General features: G+C 43.5%; 1 protein-coding gene across 1 annotated transcript in view; it reads right to left on the bottom strand.

The window, feature by feature from the left end:
- The window catches only part of LOC127410430 (thyrotropin receptor-like), a 59,474-nt gene that overhangs the window by 10,938 nt on the left and 25,934 nt on the right, over positions 1 to 22,602 (bottom strand). The window contains exons 4-8 of the mRNA XM_051645691.1: positions 19,156 to 19,230; positions 16,607 to 16,681; positions 16,418 to 16,495; positions 12,998 to 13,066; positions 11,457 to 11,534 (exon numbers count right to left, since the gene is read on the bottom strand). Coding sequence (XP_051501651.1) covers positions 11,457 to 11,534; positions 12,998 to 13,066; positions 16,418 to 16,495; positions 16,607 to 16,681; positions 19,156 to 19,230 — 375 coding nt within the window. The remainder of the gene's footprint in view (positions 1 to 11,456; positions 11,535 to 12,997; positions 13,067 to 16,417; positions 16,496 to 16,606; positions 16,682 to 19,155; positions 19,231 to 22,602) is intronic.

Genomic DNA, 22,602 nt, shown 5'->3' with positions numbered 1-22,602 from the left:
GTCGACTACCCAAAGATAGAGACGGGCTTAACCCAGTCGTGGCCTCTTTTCCCCTTCTCTTTTTCTACTCCCTAAAAAGAGAAGGGGGGTTATCCGACTGGGCCGTCAGGTCTAGTTGGGGGGTGTCCCTCCCAAGGGGAGGACACCGCGGAGACCACACCTCACCCCAGAGAGGGGGGGGGATATTTAAGTGGAAAAATACATCACATGGTCTTTCCAACCATGTGGAGAGCCTTCAAGGTAGATCCTGCCCAATGGGGGAGGAGGTACTACAACATGGAGACTGGGGCAGAGGGGCTCTGCCCAAGGAAGACGCAGTTTGCCAGCAGGGAAACGAATTAGCGGAAGATATAGATCGCATGGGGTTAGCCTTACAGGGAACCGCCACAGGGCTCGGAGGAAGTCAACCAGGGAACAACTTTTGTGAACACTACTGGGAATTAACAGCGCACGTCTTCAGCTCAAAAGGAGGTGGAAGGCGCTACGTGCAAGCGATACACCCGGCCAGCTATCCCGGGCTTATCCGCTTAGGTTGCGTGCCACTACCTGGGACGAAACCGGTTCCACCCGGAGGTTGTAGAACCTTGCAAAGGTGTTGGGTGTTGCCCAGCCCGCTGCTCTACAAATGTCTGTTAGAGAGGCACCTCTGGCCAGGGCCCAAGAAGCCGCTACACCATGGGTAGAATGGGCTCGTAGCCCTACCGGGGGCGGCATGTCTTGGGCGAGATATGCCATAGATATGGCATCAACAAGCCAGTGGGCGATCCTCTGCTTGGAGACAGCGCTTCCTTTCCGCTGTGCACCAAAGCAGACAAAGAGCTGCTCAGAGAGTCTAAAGCTCTGCGTGTGATCCAAATAGATGCGCAAAGCGTGCACCGGACACAGCAACGCCAGGGCTGGGTCTGCCTCCTCCTGGGGCAGCGCTTGCAGGTTCACCACCTGGTCCCAAAAAGGAGTGGTGGGAACCTTGGGCACATAGCCCAGTCGGGGTCTCAGGATCACATGAGAATAGCCCGGACCGAACTCCAGGCACGTTTCGCTGACAGAGAACGCTTGCAGGTCACCTACCCTCTTGATGGAAGTGAGCGCAGTTAGGAGGGCAGTCTTCAGGGAGAGTGCCTTAAGCTCGACTGACTGCAAAGGCTCAAAGGGGGCTCTCTGTAGGCCCTGAAGAACTACGGAGAGATCCCATGAGGGAACAAGGGGCGGTCTGGAGGGATTCAGCCTCCTAGCGCCTCTTAGGAACCTGATGATCAGGTCGTGCTTCCCTAAGGACTTACCATCAACTGCGTCGTGGTGTACTGCTATGGCAGCAACGTACACCTTCAAAGTGGAAGGGGACAGCCTCCCTTCCAACCTCTCCTGCAGGAAGGACAGCACTGATCCGACTGCGCTTCTCTGGGGGTCTTCGTGTCGAGAAGAACACCACTTAGCGAACAGACGCCACTTCAAGGCATACAGGCGCCTCATAGAGGGGGCCCTAGCCTGAGTGATCGTGTCTACCACCACGGGTGGTAGGCCACCTAGGTCTTCCGTGTCCCGTCCAGGGACCAGACATGGAGATTCCAGAGGTCTGGGCGCGGGTGCCAGAGGGTGCCCCGTTCCTGAGAAAGAAGGTCCTTCCTCAGGGGAATTTGCCAGGGGGGAGCTGTCGCGAGGAGCGTGAGGTCCGAGAACCATGTCTGGGTGGGCCAGTAGGGTGCTACCAGGACGACCTGCTCCTCGTCCTCCCTGACCTTGCACAGAGTCTGTGCAAGTAGGCTCACTGGGGGAAACGCATATTTGCGAATGCCAGGGGGCCAGCTGTGTGCCAGCGCGTCTATGCCAAGGGGAGCCTCGGTGAGGGCGTACCAGAGCGGGCAGTGGGAGGATTCTTGGGAGGCGAACAGGTCCACCTGTGCCTGACTGAATCGACTCCAAATTAGCTGGACCACCTGGGGGTGGAGTCTCCACTCTCCCCTGCGGGAAACCTGCCGTGACAGCACATCCGCTGTAGCGTTGAGGTTGCCCGGGATATGAGTGGCTCGCAGCGAATTGAGGTGCTGCTGACTCCGGAGGAGGAGACGGCGGGCGAGTTGTGACATACAGCGGGAGCGCAGACCGCCTTGGCGGTTGACATATGCTACCGCTGCCGTGCTGTCTGTCCGAACTAGCACGTGCTTGCCCTGGATCAATGGCCGGAACCTCCGCAGGGTGAGCAGAATTGCCAGTAACTCGAGGCAGTTGATGTGCCAACGCAGCCGTGGACCTGTCCAGAGGCCGGTGGCTGTGTGCCCGTTGCAAACAGCGCCCCAGCCCGTTTTGGAGGCGTCTGTCATGACCACGACGCGCCTGGAGACCAGTTCTAGGGGAACACCTGCTTGTAGAAACAAGAGGTCGGTCCAAGGGCTGAAAAGACAGTGACAGACCGACGTAATGGCCACGCGGTGTGTCCCGTGGCGCCATGCCCGTCTCGGGACTCGAGTCTGGAGCCAGTGCTGAAGCGGCCTCATATGCATCAACCCGAGCGGGGTGGCCACCACCGAGGATGCCATATGCCCCAGGAGCCTCTGAAAATGTTTCAGTGAAACCGCTGTTTTCTGTTTGAACACCTTCAAACAGGTCAGCACCGACTGGGCGCGCTCGTTCGTAAGGCGCGCCATCAGGGAGACTGAGTCCAACTCCAAACCGAGAAAAGAGATGCTCTGAACCGGGAGGAGCTTGCTCTTTTCCCAGTTGACCCGAAGCCCTAGTCGGCTGAGGTGCGAGAGCACCAGGTCCCTGTGTGCGCATAACACGTCTCGAGAGTGAGCTAAGATTAGCCAGTCATCGAGATAGTTGAGAATGCGAATGCCCACCTCCCTTAACGGGGCAAGGGCAGCCTCTGCGATCTTCGTAAAGACGCAAGGAGACAGGGACAGGCCGAAAGGGAGGACTTTGTACTGATACGCCCGACCCTCGAACGTGAACCGCAGGAAGGGTCTGTGTCGAGGAAAGATCGAGACATGAAAGTACGCATCCTTCAGGTCTACCGCCGCGAACCAATCTTGATGCCGGACGCTCGCTAAAATGCTTCTTTGCATCAGCATCTTGAACGGGAGTCTGTGTAAAGCCCGGTTCAGTACTCGCAGGTCCAAGATTGGCTGCAACCCACCGCCTTTCTTTGGTACGATGAAGTAGGGGCTGTAAAACCCTTTCTTCATCTCGGCTGGAGGGACAGGTTCTATCGCGCCCTTCCGTAGGAGGGTAGCGATTTCCGCGCGCAGGGTAACAGTGTTTTCGTCCTTGACGAAGGTGAAGTGAATACCGCTGAACCTGGGCGGGCGCCTGGCGAACTGAATCGCGTAGCCGAGTCGGACGGTCCGGATCAACCACCACGATGGATTGGGAAGCGCAAGCCATGCGTCCAAATTCCGTGCAAGGGGGACCAAGGGGACAACGTCGTCGGACGTACCGGCAGGTGGGGCCTCGTGGTGGGGTGGAGCGCGAGGTGCCACAGCACGTCGTGGCCGTGCTGAGTCTAGGGACATCGCAGCACTTACCTGGCTCCTTGTGACCACCCCCGGAACAGCCTGGGACGGGGGAGGAAGAGGCCTGTCCTCGCGACCCGTGGAGGCTGTCACATCGGGGGTGGATTTGTGCCACAGCTGGACGCTCAGGGGCGGAAAGGGCACCGCTGGAGCGCCAATCCTGCAAGATAAAGCCCGTGGACGGTAGTCGTGGTGACGACCGTACACACCGGGTATGTGACCCAGGGAGGAAGGAAGCCGCTCTTCTGTTGAACTGTTGGGTACCGCAGCCACTTGGGCGTGCGGCGAAATCAAACAAAAAGGCAACAAAAGATTTTCCACCCGGCCCTCCACCGTGGTCTTTCTACTAGCTCCAGGTGAGTGGGTTCCCTCGTCCCTGGGTTGCCTGTCTCAGGGGCGCTTCGAAGACCTCCGTGGGTTCTTCGGTGCCTGCTGTGAGACGGGTGGCGTCGGCTTCCTGCGGTGGGCTCCATGCCGGGGCCGGGCCGGAGGAGAGGGCTGCGGCGGAGCCGGTGCAGTCACCGCAGGGGGACGCCCTTGGCGACGAGCAGACGGGGTGCGGGGTCTTGAGCCGCGCCGGGGCAGGATGTGCCGGATTGCCTCCGTCTGCTGCTTTACCGTCAAGAACTGCTGGGCAAAGTCCTCAACAGTGTCGCCGAATAGGCCCGCCTGGGAAATGGGGGCAGCAAGGAACCGTGTCTTGTCGGCCTCGCCCATCTCGACCAGGTTGAGCCACAGGTGGCGCTGTGTGGCCATTGTCCGCCTGAGAGACCGCGCCGTGACCTTCGTCGGTCGGTCGCCGAGCGCAGTTCCTGCATCAAATCTGGGGCGGAACTACCCTCGTGCAGTTCTTTCAGTGCCTTGGCTTGGTGGACCTGCAGGAGAGCCATGGCATGCAGGGCAGAGGCGGCTTGTCCAGCAGCGCTGTAGGCCTTGGCCGTCAGGGATGACGTGAGCCTACAGGGCTTGGAGGGGAGCTTAGGGCATCCACGCCAGGTGGCGGCGCTCTGCGGGCATAAGTGCACCGCGAGCGCCTTATCCACCGGGGGAATCGCCGTATAGCCCCTGGCCGCCCGCCATCGAGGGTAGTGAGAGCGGGGGAACTGCGGAGTCGGGGTCGGGCAGTAAAAGGTGCCTGCCACGACTTCGTCAGCTCCTCATGCACCTCCGGGAAGAATGGCACTGGAGCAGGGCGCGGCTGGTCTGAGCGGCGCCGCGAGCCCAGAAACCAATCATCAAGCCGCGAGGGTTCAGGGTAGAGCGGAGGGTTCCACTCTAGCCCGACGCTCGCGGCCGCCCGGGAAAGCATGTCCGTCATTTTGGCATCGGCCTGTAACTGGGCGACCGTCCCCAAAGGGGACTGCGTCCGACTGGACAAGCCCGCTCTCCGATGCTGCGCTCAAGAGCTCATCATCTTCACGGGCCTCGAACAAGAAGCCAGACTCGCCGTGCGACGAGCCGGCGAACTCATCCGGAAGCCCGATTGGGGCAGACGAGCGTGCTGGGGAATGGGAGGTCCGCGGGGGGATACCCGGCGGAGGCGATCCCATTGAGGTCCTCAAATCGCCCCCAGCGCCAGCTGCGCTGACCTCAAACCCATAGGTAGGAGGACCAAGCAAGCCGCGACCGCAACGTTGCCATGGTCATGTTCTCGCAGTGAGAACCTGAACCATTCATAAACGCTGCCTCCGTGTGGGTCGCGCCCAGACACGAAAGACAGCGATCATGACCATCCGAAGTTGAGAGAAAACGACCGCAACCAGGAATAACACACAAACGGAAAGGCATCTTTAGAAAGACGCGTCTTTAAAAAGACGTTCCGTGTGTGCGCTCTTTTAGAGAAATATACTCTTTTAGAGGGGAAAAACGCTCTTTTAGAAAATATACTCTCTAGTTTTTCTGCCGAAGCGCCCAGGGGCGTTCTCTGCAGTGCACCAGTGCAGAGGAGGGAGAAGCCGCTGAAATGCGCTGTCAGATCCAGCAGAGGTGAATGAACAGTGCTATTCAGCTCAATGAGCATGACCGTTCGGCTCCGAAGAGAAAATCTGAATGAGTGGTTGCATACCAGCTCCTTTTATACCAGTATGTTCGGGGGAGTGGCATGCAAATACCACTAGCCAATTTTCATTGGCCTTTTATCAAAGACCAGAGGTGTCTCGGGCTCCCAAGAGTGATCCCTAGTGTCACTACATCGACACCAACGTCGAGTGAGTGACAGATAGGGAACAGAGGTTTACTAAAGTTATCCCAAGCCCATGTTCATGATATCCATTACAGATGAATGATGTTTTTTAAGACAGTGACGTCTGAGGGATCAGAGATCACTCGCATTCAGAACTGGTTTTTGTTTTGCCCTTTACGCGCCGAGATTCGACCAGGTTCCTTGAATCTTTTAACTATATTGTGCACTGTAGAGGGTGAAATGTCCAAAATCCTTCCAATTTGTCTTTGGGGAACATTGTTCTCAAAATGCTGGATTATTTGCTGAAGCATCTGTTGGCAAATTGACAAGTCTTGAACAATCCTTGCTCTTGAAGGCCTAGGCTGTTTTTGGAGGCTCCTTATACAGTATACAGTATTATGACACAATTGCTTCACCTGTTTAACATCTCCTGTTTCACATCGCCTTGTTATTTCAACTCGTCAAATTGTTATTAGTCTTAAATTGCCCCTGTCTCAACTTTTTTGGAGCATGTTGCAATCATGTGATTTGAAATTACTGTACATTTTCAAAAAAACAATAAAATTCACAAGGTAAAACATCATATTATGTGTAGTTAGGGTGCTTTCAATATAGCAAAGTGTGAATATTATAATTTAAAAATCACCATTTTTGTAGTATTTGAAATATTGCATACATGTGCAAGTATGTGACTTTTTATATCAGTGAAAACCATTATATGAATATATATTTGTTTTACTTTGCCATATATCAAATTTGTCTATGAGCTAAAGGTGCTGTAAGCGATTGTTTCATAGAAAAGTATGCCGAACATGTTCCTACTCCCTGAAAGATATCACTGAAATAAGGGTCCTGAGATATCTCACCTGTCTCTGTGACAGCTCTAGACTCTGTATACAGCAAACAAAAATGTGTTTGTGGGCTGTGTACAATGACGCTTTCTGCCTGTCAATCATTTTGCACGTTCTCATAGTATTATAGTTGCAGCGAATTATTGAGGCTTAATGCCATTTTACACCACGTTGCTCATAACAGTTGTCAGTTGAGGGTGCTATTTTGCTGCTGTTGTTTTTGACTACCGTTTCTGCTCGATAACGGTCTCAAAATTTTAAAATAGTTATCTTTGGAGTGGGGGTTTTGGAAAGAGGGGGCGTGACTAATCCAACGGCTCAGTTTGTGGAAATTCTAGAACACTTACAGCACCTTTAACCAGATGTTAACCAGAGTTAACCAGAATCATAAGACATTGTATGAGTTGGCTCAAATTAAAAACAAACAACTTTTATTCCCATAGAGAAAAATCAACTAACTAACAAACAAAATTTTAAAAATCAATATTTTGGCACTATCACATTCTTATGATTTGTCCTAAGTCTAACCCCTAGTCTTATTGTAAACCTAAACCAACACAGTAAATTTGAATGAGATTTTGAGTGATTTGTCACACATTTATCATATGACTTTAAATATAGACCACAACTAGCATATCATATTTTTCTTAAGAATAATTTCCTAAAAATATAAAGTTTAACGCACACATAAGGCTGACATTATCTAAAAAACAAAGTTTGAGTGTGTAGGTAAAAGATAAATTAACTGCAGAAAATTGAGAAGCTTTTTTTAAATGTTTAGAATTTAAATTTTCTCCCCAATTTGGAATGCCCAATTCCCACTACTTAATAGGTCCTCGTGATGGTGCGGTCACTCACCTCAATCCGGGTGGCGGAAGGCAAGTCTCAGTTGCCTCCATTTCTGAGACAGTCAATCCAAGTCTCTTATCATGTGGCTCATTGTGCATGACACCGCGGAGACTCACAGCATGTGGAGGCTCAAGCTACTCTCCGTGATCCACGCACAACTTTCCACACGTCCCATTGAGAGCAAGAACCACTAATCATGACCACAAGGAGGTTACCCCATGTGACTCTACCCTCCCTAGCAACTGGGCCAATCTGGTTGCTTAGGAGACCTGGCTGGAGTCACTCAGCACATCCTGGATTTGAACTCGTGACTCCAGGGGTGGTAGTCAGTGTCATTAATCGCTGAGCTACCCAGGCCCCCAAGAGGGCAGAGAATTAACCCTGCCCTCTTGGCAGGGAATTAACATCATCACGGACTTTAAAGGGAATAAAAACTCCGCCATGAACACCGCTGCCTCTCTACCGGATGAGCTAAATACTTTTTATGCTCGTTTCGAGGGAAATAACACTGCCCTCGCGGAGAGAGCTCTCGCGGCTGAAGCTACAGAGGTTAGTTCACTCTCCGTCTCTGTAGCGGATGTAACCCGATCCTTCCGACGGGTGAATATCCGCAAAGCCGCGGGCCCAGACGGCATTCCGGGCCGCGTCATCAGAGCGTGCGCGAACCAGCTGGCTGGTGTTTTTACGGACATTTTCAACCTTTCCCTATCTTTGTCTGTAGTCCCCACATGCTTTAAAACATCCACCATTGTGCCTGTTCCAAAACAATCAAAAATAACTTGTTTAAATGACTGGCGTCCTGTTGCTCTGACCCCCATCATCAGCAAATGTTTTGAGAGACTAATCAGAGATTACATCTGCTCTGTCTTGCCACTCAATCTTGACCTGCTGCAGTTTGCTTACCACAACAACCGCTCCACTGATGATGCCATTGCATCTACAATACACACTGCTCTCTCCCACCTGGAAAAAAAGAACACTTATGTGAGAATGCTGTTTGTAGACTACAGCTCAGCATTCAACACCATAGTGCCCTCCAAGCTAGATGAGAAACTCCTGGCTCTGGGCTTAAACAGCTCGCTGTGCAGCTGGATCCTGGACTTCCTGTCAAGCAGACGCCAGGTGGTTAGAATAGGCAGCAACATCTCCTCATCACTGATCCTCAACACTGGAGCCCCACAGGGCTGTGTTCTCATCCCACTACTGTATTCCTTGTACACACATGACTGTGTGGCAACACATAGCTCCAATGCCATCATTAAGTTTGCTGATGACACGACGGTGGTAGGTCTGATCACTGACAATGATGAAACAGCCTACAGAGAGGAGGTGCACACTCTGACACACTGGTGTCAGGAGCACAACCTCTCCCTCAACGTCAGTAAGACAAAGGAGCTTGTGGTGGACTTCAGAAGAAAAGACAGAGAACACAGTCCCATCACCATCAATGGAGCACCAGTGGAGAGAGTCAGCAGCTTCAAGTTCCTGTGTGTCCACATCACTGAGGAACTCACATGGTCCGTCCACACTGAAGTCTTGTGAAGAAGGCTCATCAGCGCCTCTTCTTCCTGAGACGGCTGAGGAAGTTTGGAATGAACCGCCACATCCTCACACGGTTCTACACCTGCACTGTGGAGAGCATCCTGACTGGCTGTATCTCCGCCTGGTATGGCAATAGCACCGCCCACAACTGCAAAGCACTGCAAAGGGTGGTGCGAACTGCCAAACGCATCATCGGAGGTGAGCTTCCCTCCCTCCAGGAAATATATACAAGGCGATGTGTGAAAAAAGCTCGGAGGATCATCAGAGACTCCAGCCACCCGAGCCATGGGCTGTTCTCACTGCTACCATCAGGTAGGCGGTATCGCAGCATCAGGACCCGCACCAGCCGACTCCATGATAGCTTCTTCCCCCAAGCAATCAGACTTCTGAACTCTTGATCTCTCATGATCAATATACATCAGCACTGCACTTTATTACCCTTACTCTTATATCTCACACCGGACTGTCATAAATTATATTATTTTTATTATATTATGTCTCTCTTAACAACTGACTATCAACCGACAGCCTAAATGTCAATACAGTACAATACTGTACATTCTATATATATATATATATATATATATATATACTTTTTTTTAATATATATTTTAATTTTTAATTTTTATTGAATAATGTGTATCTATATAGTAAAAAACAAAAAACAAAAACAGCGTATTGTATACTGTACAGTGTATGTTATTATTTGTATATTGTTGTGTGTAATTATGTGTATAACGGATGTTTAAATTGTGTTGTGTTAATTTGATGTTATTGTAAATTGGTATATGTCTCATCACTGTCACGACTGCTATGTTGATCGGAACTGCACGCAAGAATTTCACACACCATTGCACTTGTGTATATGGCTGTGTGACAATAAAGTGATTTGATTTGATTTGATTTGATTTGAAGAGGAACTTTTCTTTAAAGTGCTGCCTTGTAAGCACTATAAATAATAAATAAATTACATAAATAAATGAGTAACAGGTTTTGGATTATTTGCAACCATTAAAAATGATATATTGTGTTACTTTGACTAACAATCTAATCTCTAAACAACCTATTTACAAACACATACTGTGCCAGACATTTAAAGTAATCAGAAACACTTTATTTTAGGGATCAGAAATTAGACTGTAATTAATGACTAATATTTAGACTAGTAAGGGAATAGTTATGGACTTGTTTAAAATTACATCTTTACATTTGTTTTTTCCTAACAGTGAACTTATTAGGTAAAAACAAAAGATACCAGTAGCTAGTAAGGTGCAAAAATGCATCCTTTATCAGTGTTGGATGTAATGAATTACTAAGTAATTAATTACTGTAATTAACTTTTTCTTTGAAAAAGTAAAGTAACGGACTACTGTTAAGTTTTCAGTAATTTAATTACAGTTACTTCTGATGCAATTGCGTTAAATACTGTTTGGACTATAGAACAATAATATATAAAACAATAGTGAATTTAAAGTCGAAATTTAACGTCTAATGTTAAAATGTATGTTTTCTAATTTAACACTGCCCCCTTAAATTCTTTGACCAGATTCATGAATAATTGATTTGATTTTATATGATTTATTTCAAAGAATTAAAATAACAGTTTCATGTCTATCCTTGTATTTTTCATCTGGTCGAGGTTGATCAGGGTTTTAGAAAGTAATTAGTAATGCAATTACTTTTCAGACAGAGTAATTATTACAGTAATCTAATTACACTGTAGAAGATGCAATTATTAGTTAGTAATTAATTACTTTTTTAGAGTAACTTACCCAACACTGTCCTTTATAGGTTCACATTACACTGTGTGAATGTGCAGCATATATAAGTATAAAATAAATATAGAAGGCAGAGACTTTTGTTGCTTAGAGTAAATAGCAACAAAAAGCATCTTCTTTGCACTAAGTGCAAATAGTGTTAGATGCTATAATCACCCCTAATTAAATACTACCATACAGTATAGGGGCATCACTGCAACATGTTTATTTATAGTCCCACAGACACCCTACACCCACCCCCACCATTACTCCTGCCCCTAACACTAACCTTCCCTGCTTTGTTGAAATACTATATGCATTCTACATGTATTTTATACATATAAGCCGCACATTCACACAGAGTACTGAGAACCTATAAAGGATGTAATTTGCATCATACTAGCTATTGATATATTTTGATTTTAGCTAATATATTCATTGACAAAAGCAAATGTAAAAGGGCTAAGCAAGAATAAGAAATCAGCCAACTGAATCCATAACTAGTCAATTACAAGTGTAATTATTAGTGATTAATTAATGTCTAATTTATGATCCCTAAAATAAAGTGTCACCAAGTAATCTTGAAATGGCATGCCCTTTATTGTAATCTTAATAACAAACCTTCTTAATTTGTCCTATTATGCCCCCAAAATAGAATAAAATCATTAGTGGAGCAGGGCAGCAAACATTGGGAGCTAAGAGGAATAGCCTATAGCACTGCAGACACTGAATCTCAAGTGATTTCAGGAGAAACAAAAGCACTCACAGCAGCACTGGCCCACTGCTGCTCCCAGCAAACATTCTCTCATCCAGCACCGTAAGTTTCTTATTTCTGTGAAGGTACCTGGGAAGCAAAAGAGAGCAAAAAAAATATCAGTTTGGTGATTATGGTGAACAATATTATTAAATGTCATCTCCATTTAGTGAAATTAAAGTGATAGTCCTCCCAAAAATGGGAATTTACCTCACCCTTATATTGTTCCAAACCTGCATGACTTTCTTTTTTCCAAGGAACACAAAAGGAAATGGTAAGCAGAATGTTAGCCTTACCGCTCACTTCAATTGCATTTTTTCCTCATAAAATGACAGTTAAAGGTGACTGAGGCTAACATTTGGCCAAACAGCTCCTTTTGTTTTCCACGAAAGAAAGAAAGTCATACGGGTTTGAAACAACATGAGAGTGAAAAAAATGATTGCATTTAAATTTTGGGTTGAATTATCCCTTGAAGTATAAGGATTTTTAATCATTTGTGCTAAGGCAATCATACTATTGTTTAAACGCAAGGTTAGGGGTTTGTTCAAATTAAATGTATTAAATGTAATTTGTGCTATGGAGAAGAATCACATCAAATTGTGCAGCCTTTAAAAAAAGGTCTTCTGTTATTACACTAAGAGGGAAGTTTACAAATTTCAAAAGAATCCCATAGACTTGCATTGATGATGGGACCCAAGCCAAATATAGGGTCCAAAAATAGAGACTTCGGGGTGGGGTCTTTTGACTTGGGCCAAACCACTTAGAACACCCTAGCTTATAAGCTAGTTTGCTGACTTTCGCATCACTCATTTTTTTCGAGGAAATAAAAAAAATAAAAAAACAGCCATATTCATGGTTTGTAAAATAAGTTGTGGCAATGCGTTTCCCTCCCTTGTGCATATCACGGTACCCTTCGACACATCGCGAAACCGTTCCGTGACCACCTTCAGTTTATCATGGCCCACTCTGGCATATCACAGTCCCGTTTCACGGTTGGCCCAGTGGGAAAAGTCCTGGTTCTCAAGATGGCCAGTCCGCCCCTGCTCTACAGCACAATGCAACACCCTAACAAGCCTTGCTACAGGGCAAAATGTGTCCCACCTTGACAAAAGAGTTTACAATCCTGAAATTTAATTTCAGTATTGCACTTTCAGCTTGTGCCTTTTGTCCTGGTTTAGCAGTCCAATGTAAACACGTGCAAAAACAGAAATTAGCAACAGGTTACAACCTAAGGGGCTTTGAGAGGATGAGTGGGGTCTTAAATTAATATCTCATATCCTCAGCTGAAAACTCTTGAGAGCAGAGGTTAATTAGAGGGGACACAAGTATACAGATTTTCGAAACAGCAACAGAGAGTAATAGCGCCCCCCAAAGTGTATTTTTAATCAAGTATATTATTTTCCGAGAAATAGGGGGCTTCCTGGTTTAGAACCCTTTCCCTTCCTGACTTTCCCATGAGAAACGATTAAGAAGACAATGGCATGCTATCTAGGCTATTTAATGATCTTTATTTGATCATTTGTGTCATAAGATTATAGTGTAAAGGACTTTACACTGAGTCCAGCATTGTCCCGTTGAAAGCATGATGTTGGATTTTCGTAAAGCCATTACTGTACAGCCTCCTGTTGGACAAAATGCAAGAAATGACAAGAGTTATATCCTTGGTTATTTATTGCTAGTAACAGTGTCTGCTTATGGCTCATATTTTGACAATAAATTGATATGTAAAGACATTTCTATGTCACAGTCACACATTTTCTTGAAAGTTTTAATAAATACCAGGAACTAGAACTCTCTGAATATCATTAAATGACTAAAACCCCCAAAATGCATTTTTATAATGGATAGTTCAGACTCTCAGAATTTAGTTCAGAATTAAGTTGAAAAATACAAATAAACATACACGTCAGAGCACACATTCCCTATTATTGTGCCAAGTTGCTATGTTGCTTGGCTACCATAAACAGTCCACAGTTCGGCGAATGATATCGGTAGCTGGTGCATAACGTGTCCATTTCCTTTTTTTCCTTTTTATTTTCTCCCCTTTTTCTCCCCAATTTGGAATTCCCAATGCGCTCTAAGTCCTCGTGGTGGCGTGGTGACTCGCCTCAATCCAGGTAGCGGAGGACGAATCTCAGTTGCCTCCGCATCTGAGACCGTCAATCCGTGCATCTTATCACGTGGCTTGTTGAGCGTGTTACCGCGGAGACGTAGCGCGTGTGGAGGCTTCACGCTATTCTCCATGACATCCACGCACAACTCACCACGTGCCCCACCGAGAGCGAACCACATTATTGCGACCACGAGGAGGTTACCCCATGTGACTCTTCCCTCCCTAGCAACCTTGCCAATTTGATTGCTTAGGAGACCTGGCTGGAGTCACTCAGCATGCCCTGGATTTGAACTCATGACTGCAGGGGTGGTAGTCAGCGTCTTTACTCGCTGAGCTACCCAGGCCCCCTCCATTTACTTTTTTAATCAAAATCAAGATTTTAAGTTAACATTTACAGAAAAGCACTGTAAAAATTATTCCGCCTTTTAGTTATCTTAACTTAAAATGTAGAGTTAGAATTACTGCCCTGGAATGTTCTTGTTGAGATAATTAATTATCCATGTTTTTGTTGGCTGAACTTGTGTTGTTATTTAACTTTGACTAACTGAAATCAATTTAGCTGAAATAAAAAGTCGAGAACTACGCACATCACGCTCACATATTTTGCCTTAATTTATTCTGTTGGTTGTTGTGTTTGTTGTTACTTTCAGTTATTGGCAAGAAAAAGTATATGAACCCTTTAGGATTAGCTGATTTTCTGCATTAATTGGTCATAAAATGTGATCTCATCTTCATCAAAGTCAAAGGTATAGACAAACACAATGTGCTTAAGCTAACAACACACAAACAATTATAATCTTTCATGTCTTTATTGAACACATCCCATCAAACATTCACAGTACTGTGGAAAAAGTAAGTGAACCCCTAGGCTAATGACATTAACAAAAGTTAATTAGAGTGAGGAGTTGGCAAACCTGGCATCCAATTAATGAAACAAGATTGGAGGTGTCGGTTAGAGCTACTTTGACTTGTAAAAAGCACACATTTTTATTTTAGTTTGCTATTAAAAAGAAGCATCTGCTGACGTGGACCATGCCTCGCAAAAAAGAGAAGACCTACGATCAAGAATTGTTGCTTTGCATAAAGCTGGAAAGGGTTTCAATGTTATCTTGAAGAGCTTAGATATTCAACTGTCCACAGTTAGACAGATTTTCTATAAATGGAGATGAATTGGGACTGTGGCTACTCTCCCTTGAAGTGACGTCCAGCCAAGATGACTTAAAGAGCACACTGCAGAATGCTCAAAGAGGTAAAAAAGAACCCTAGAGTGACAGCTAAAGACTTGTAGGAATCATTGGAACTGGTTAACATTTCTGTTCACGAGTCTGCTATATGGAAAACATTAAACAGTCATGGTGTCCATGGCAGGACACCATGAGGAAGCCGCTGCTTTCCAAACAAAAACACTGTTATGTGCCTGAAGTTTGCCACAGACCACCTTGACACTCCACAACGCTACTGGGAAAATGTTTTGTGAACTGATGAAACTAAGGTTAAATTGTTTGGGAAGAACATGCAGCACTACGTATGGTGTAAAAAGGGCACTGCGTACCAACATTAAAACATCATCCCAACGGTGAAGTAACGTGGAGGGAGCATCATGATTTGGGGCTGCTGTGCTGCTTTTGGTGTGGCCCAGATCTTAACCCAATAGAAATGCTGTGGGGTGACCACAAGAGAGCCGTTCATACTTCTTAAGGATACGGCTGAGCTTAAGCAGTTCTGTAAGGAAGAATGGTCCAAAATTCCTTCTGAACATTGTGCAGGTCTAATCCATAGCTACCTGAAATACTTGGTTGAGGTTATTGCTGCCAAATGAGGATTGAACCGTTTTTAAATTTCAAGTTCACTTAATTTTTCCACAGCACTGTGAATGTTTAATGGGATGTGTTAAATTATTCCAAAGAGTCCACATACTTTGTTCTTCCCACTGTAGCAATAATTCAAAGCTCATCATTTTACTCAATGGTGTGTTTGATGATTGTCACCATCATTGTAAATTACGTGTAAAGTGTTGAGGCCCATGTGTGTCTCCTTGACAAGCCTAAGTCTGAATATGACAGAGGGATCAAACATTGGTTTCTGATTATAAACTTGCCATTTATCATCAACTGGTAGTTTCTAATAACCCTGATGATGGAATAACTACTACTGATAATCAATCATTTTAAATGATAATATAAGTAATTTAACTTTAATCAGTTTGAATTGAATTAGAATGAAGTTGAAGGAACTCAGAAAGTCAAATTTACTTAAAAAAAACATTAAGCTCATTTTTAAAAGTTATATGGATTTAAGTAAACTTTGTGTTCTGTTTAAACAACTTTCGCTCCTAAGTTGACACTTTTTTAAAGTTGAAACAAGATATATATATATTTTTTTTTTTACAGTGATCACCATTTCTTTTTCCCCCATTTTAAAAACCTTTTTGTCTTCAATAGCTTATTTTAAATTGTCCTGTGGTGTAACCAATTAAAGTACAAATATTCCATGTATTCTCACAATTAATATGAGATAATAAAAGCTACATTACTATTAATGTAGTATCAATGCATGTCACACCACAGGATATCTCAACTTCCTGAAGTATTTCATGGTAACGACAAATTAATTTTATTCAGATTATTGATATTACTAAAATAAATGTAACCATTATTGATCATTGGTGTTTTTTTTTTTTTTTTTTTTACCAGAACACCCCTTGCACGTGGTAAATTTTCTTTAATAACTGCCTTGTTTTAAAATGACTTCCTCAGTAAAAGTCAATCATGGAATAGAAATCCATACATGGATGAACAAAAACTCATTAACTAATTTTACAAAGTAATTTTACAGAGTAAGACAGAAATGTGAAACTTACACTGTCAGCATGTCATTGGTAATGCCGAGGAAAGCGTTAGCTGGAATTTCAGCAATGTAGGGATTATCAGTAATTTCTCTGCAGAAAGAGCAAAACATAAAATAAAATAAAAAAATAAAAATAAAGAAAAACACTTCATCAAACATAAACACATGTGTATGTAAACAGCAGCATTAAAATGCTCCTCACAGCAGGAAGTATGAGACATCAGACTGGATGTTGGTCAGGTCAGGGAAGATGGTGAGGGCCGTGTTGAATAAGCCTCTGAAAACACAACATATCTCAGGTTGCCATTCTATGTTCTTAAGGGGCTTTCACATGACTCGTGTCAGCATTGCCGAATACATTGAGCTCTATAGAGAGAAGCATCAACTTCAGCGTTACCATTTCAACTTTGACCCAGTTGCCACTCATTTTCAGAAGCACCGGGAAATTATTACCGGATCATTCAGATAACGTATCATTACAAAGGTGATGCCAGTGCTAAAATCAAAACAAGACGTCCTCTGCTGCGATTTTCATGTGAAGATCAATGCGTTGCGTTGATGCGTTGAGAAGTATGTTGATGCCCCAACATGAGTCATGTGGAAGCCCCTTTAGTCATATGATTCGTCATGCCACAAAATGTGAAAATTTCAGCTTTTTTAAATTAGTCTGCCTCAGACGGACTGCCCACAGTCTGTTCACTGAGCGCCTTGTATACATTACACACAAAACTGCAAAACATTTGTGAAAATTGCAAGATCCAATTAGACTGCCCCATTACAATGCAACTTCTGGATGCATAGGTTTTTATTGGTCTGCCGAGAGACAAAATTGTGTTTAAAACGCGCTGGTCTGATCATATGAGCGCTAGTAAGGAACAACTTAGCACTGGATTAGACAAAGTTTGCCAGGTTACACTGAAGATGAACTGTAAAAATTATAAAATACACAAGGCACCATTTGGGGTTCCTCAGATGCCACACGTGTGGAACCCTCTGGAGATCCTCCAAACACCCTTTCGGTTGTCTGAGAAGCTTACCCTTAATTCGTTCAAGAACTCTAAAGACAGTCAATGGTTCCTTCAGTAACCCCATCATTTCAAGGATCTTGAAATGATAGTTCCTTGTTGTATAAGTTCCTTGAGTACACATGGACTGTTTTCAGAAAACTGAAAGGGTGTTTTGAGGATTATGACTGTCTGGCAGCTGAGGAACCCCAAGTGATGCCCTGAGAATCTTTTAATATTTACAGTGTAAAAAGAAGATATATTTTCTTTCTGACACTTAAGGCCCTGATATACTTTATACGAAATCGAAAAATGAAGAGGTGTTACGTCATTTAGAGCAAAATCTGTTTTTGAGTTTGTTTCGGTGGTTCTTAACTGCTCACCTGGGCGAACCTTTATAAAACTTACTGCCATTGGTCCACATCATCGGGAAAACTTACTGCCACTGGCCCACATCATCGGTAGGTGTGACCTGGAGCTCCATCTACCTTGAAGCCAGCAGCTAATTCCCGTTCATGGCGTTCAGTAGTTAAGTTCAGTCAACATGAACACACCGGAGTGCAGTTATTAGCGAGCTGGTGCAAATTTGCCCACTGCATGATCTGCATGATCGTTTGAGTTGAGACATTTTCCAAGAACATGTCATGCATATTTTTTGTTTAATTATCTACAAAAGGAATCAAATCTACTCAAATACTCATTAAGTGCCCATTCATTTTTTGTTTTATATGTACCTTGTGCAGAGAAAGTCATTCACACATCTGCCCATAGTAAGGTATGCACCTCTTATCATCATTCTTTTGTCTGTATTCTTGCCATTAACACTCTTTTATACACCAGTATTTGCAGTTGTACCAGTGTCACCATAAATTACAATAACAGAGTGTAATCGCACCGTTTATGCACCATATTATGGCAGCGTATAGCATGTTAGCGCATTAGCTTCATGAATTCAGAGTGTAAACAAGACAAATTCCTCATTTTCTACTGCATATATATTACTTTAAATCATCATCAAGTGGGTAAAAAAGCATCTTTTACTGACCTAGTGTGAATTCTACTCATAGAATTATGCATAAACTAATTGGTAACACATTTTAATATCACGATAGTTAAGGTTTTACATGTAGTGTCCTCATATTTAAATGTACTTCTTAACGCCTCCCACAGCGGGTGTCTGAATGTTCGCAAACAGTATACTGTTGCTTGACTGTTTCAAACTTTTTGTCAGTGAAAAAAAAAAACACTCTGGTCTATTAATATGGTATCAGATAAACCTGCCCCTGGGAGGCATGCAGAAACAAAACAAACCATGGTTGGCTGCTTTACGTGTCAGTCAGATGGTCTCTTCCTGTCTAAGTGGGTGGTTCTTTGCCAAAATAAGCTACAATTTAGACTAGTATTTATGCCAAAGTCAAAAGTCTAGACGAAGATAAAATGGCTAAAATTCATCATAACACAACTTATAACCAGGCCGACATGGAACTCTGCAGATTTCCACTGAATTGGAATGCCATTAATAAAATTCTTCACATCCCTCGGCCCTTGCTTGCTTGTTTTTTGAGTATTTGTTCACGTTTGCAATAAGAGTGTAGTACTCTTATCTACATTTAACACATTTTTACCATGTTTTATTCCATTCCACAGAATTCAGTGCAGAAAATTTGGGAAAAGTCTGTAGATTCCATCAGGGCCTGCTCATAACACAATGTATAAAATGACAGTATGAGGACAGTGTTTTGCTCACATATACTGTAAATTAGGGAGATTCTTAAAAGCCTCTGGATGGATGAATGTCAGATTTCTTGTGTTCCTGATTTCTCTGAAAAAAAGAAAGAGAGAGAATGATTGATCTCAATGTAAATGTAAATGTAAAACATGCACTGATATGTCTTTTTAAAATGTGAGTGCAGTATTCAACACTCTTTTGCTTCACAAAAATCAATGCATCTCTTCATAGCAGTTTTTGAACTCTTGAATGGAAAAAATACAAGCTTATTTACAGCAGTTCCATTTGACCCCAGCTGGACATTACACTTGAACGTAATTAAATTACTTTCACACTTCGACCTCATTTGCTCTTCTTCAAGTTACTCAGCCAGATTGGGTAATTCAAAGCAAATTTTCTTGTACAATAAGAGAAATGTCCAGGAAAGAAAGAACACAGAGGCAAGACATGTCATGAAAACATATTTGTTGGACAAGATAACATCAGATTGTGCATTTAATCAGGAGTTTAACAAAAAGCCACTTGCACCCAAATAAACAAATAAGTAAATAATATGCTAAACTGAGAACATTATGCCAACTGGATTTAAACAACTGTGTTCAGTAACTTAAGCCATATTTTGTTTATTCAAATGTAGTTCAAGCAAATTAAACAAAAAAAAGTTTTTAATCCATTAAAATAAATCAGAGGTCATATTTTTTTTTATCCAATCACTGTTCTCCAATACAGCCATCCAAACAGTCTGATCTCACAGTGAAATTGGAAACAGTATGTTGACTTTTATTTAACTAAAATCAGTCTGTGCTTACCGAAATTCAAAACACTGACTCCAGTGGCCAAAGCGTAAGCGTTGATGGGCATATGGACATCCATTTTCCAGGCGTAATGTCCATGGAGGGGCGTCAAATGCTAGTTGTGAAGCGAGTTGTTTTCAGCTGTACAGGCTGTAATGTAGTGAAGGGGAATGCATATTTTATAAACCGTACCCCCCAACCATAACCCCAAACCTTAACCTAACCTAACCGAACCAAAAATGGCTGATAGGCAGGGATTAAATTAGGGCAGAATGGTCCGGAATGGAGTTCCAGCACCTCTGCACTGTGTTCTGCACCTCCAATTACAAAAAACAAAAAAACAAAACAAATCTAGTCTGTGACGTCAAGAACCTTGACGTAGTCTTGCATCAGAACCTGATCCGCTATATTCACCTATAGTGGCACTGCTGCCCGCTTCAAGCAGTGCAACCAGTGGGAAGAAATGTCATACAGTTCTGCCGACTCCCCGCTCTTATGGTTCTGCGACCTCGAGAATCCCAATTTAACCCCTGCTGATAGGCAATGGCCAATTCTAGGGTACCAGAACTCTCGGAAACAACATGCCGACTTCCTGTGTGATCATGTTGATGCAAACGAACTCGTAATTTAGTTAAATTTCACTACATTAATTATTTACAGCTAACACATTTATTAAAAATACTGACACTAAAACTATTGATAAATGGTGACATTACAAACCCCATAATGACAAAACAAAATTTTGTAAATTTGTTAAAAATAAAAAACTGAAATATCACATTGACAAAAGTATTCAGACCCTTTGCTATGACACTTGAAATTTAGCTCAGGTGCATCCCATTTTTCTGGATCATCTTTGAGATGTTTCTACACTTTGATTGGGTCCATCTTTGGCAAATTCAATTGATTAGACATGATTTGGAAAGGCAAACACCTGTCTACATAAGTTCTCACAGCTGAAAATGCATATCAGAGCAAAAACCAAGCCATGAGGTCAAAGGAACTGCCTGCAGAGCTCAGAGACAGGATTATGTCGAGGCACAGATCTGGGAAAGGCTACAAAAAAATTTCGGCAGCACTGAAGGTTCCCAAGAGCACAGTGGCCTCCATTATTCTTAAATGGAAGAAGTTTGGAACAACCAGGACTCTTCCTAGAGCTGGCTGCCTGGCCAAACTGAGCAACTGGGGGAGAAGGGCCTTGGTAATAGAGGTGACCAAGAACCCAATGGTCACTCTGGTTGAGCTCAAGAGATCATGTGTGGATATGGGAGAAACTTGCAGAAGGACAAGTATCACTGCAACACTCCACCGATCTGTGCTTCATGGCAGAGTGGCCAGACAGAAGCCTCTCCTCAGTGCAAGACACATAAAAAAGCACCTAAAGGACTCTCAGACTGTGAGAAACAAGATTCTTTGGTTTGGTGAAATGAAGATTGAACTGTTTAGCTTCAATTACAAGCGTCATGTCTGGAGGAAACCAGGCACCGCTATTCACCTGCACAATGCCATCCCAACGGTGAAGCATGGTGCTGGTAGCATCATACTGTGGGGGTGTTTTTCAGCGGGCAGGGACTGGGGGACTGGTCAGGGTTGAAGGAAAGCTAATGGCAGCCAAATACAGAGATATCCTTAACGAAAACCTGGAGCCGGATTCACGAAAAGTTCTTAAGAAGACATTTCTTCTTAACTACCATTTTCTTCTTAATTTGTAACTTAAGAAAAAGGTTAAGAATATTTTGTATTCCCGAATAAACTTCTTAAGAAAATGCTTATCTTTTTTCGTAAGATTGTTCTTAAGAAAAAATTTAAGAAGCATTAAAATTCTCGAAAAAATGTTTTTCTTAAATATCGTCGTAAATAACATCGTAAATTTAGGATAACCTCACAGTTGTCTTAAATTCTAAAAGGTAAGATGTTTAATGAATTTACTGGGTTTTTCATGTTGAGTCTATACGTAGAAATGTTATTTTAGACCAAAATGTTTTTTGACTGTTTTGTGTATAATTACATTTTTATTTTCAGCTTGTAAACCATGTAAATGCTATCACCAAATTCAAACAATAAATGTTGTTTTGAAGCTTATTAATGTGGTGACCAATCATGCTACATAATTCAAACGGATGCGCTACATATAGCGCTCTCTTTCCGCGATCTTTAGAGTTCATAGAAACTAATAATAATTATAACATTAGAAAGCGGAGACTTTCTTTTTCACCCTCCATCCACATCCCTATCGGAGTTGGGCACAGTGGAGACGGCCTCTGCCACCATTTCTCATTTACCCGCCTCGTACTTTCCGACGTGATATTATTATCAAGCTTCCCAAGGAGACGTTTTTCCTTGCAGTAATTTCCTCAAGAACATCCAGCTCTTGTCTACTGAAGTTTTTGTTTCTTTTCTTTTCTTCCATGTCAAATTAAAAGTTATCAAATGGTTAGCAGCAAGTAAATTCTCCTTTGACAGTTAATATCGTTAAACTAACACATCTCACACACTTTACATAAAAAAAAAAACTATCACGAGGTGCTTGCTACTTAAAAAAAAAAAAAAAAAGGTTAGCCTAATAGATACATTTATCGTTACAATTTACCTGTGTATTGAAGTATTGAATTTGTTGTAGGCTATTAGACAAGGCAAGCCCATGAGCAGGCTGATCAGACAATGTCAAAGC

This window comes from Myxocyprinus asiaticus, chromosome 19 (assembly GCF_019703515.2).
Source record: "Myxocyprinus asiaticus isolate MX2 ecotype Aquarium Trade chromosome 19, UBuf_Myxa_2, whole genome shotgun sequence".
NCBI lineage: Eukaryota > Metazoa > Chordata > Actinopteri > Cypriniformes > Catostomidae > Myxocyprinus > Myxocyprinus asiaticus.
This window is presented reverse-complemented; position numbering and strand designations above follow the sequence as displayed.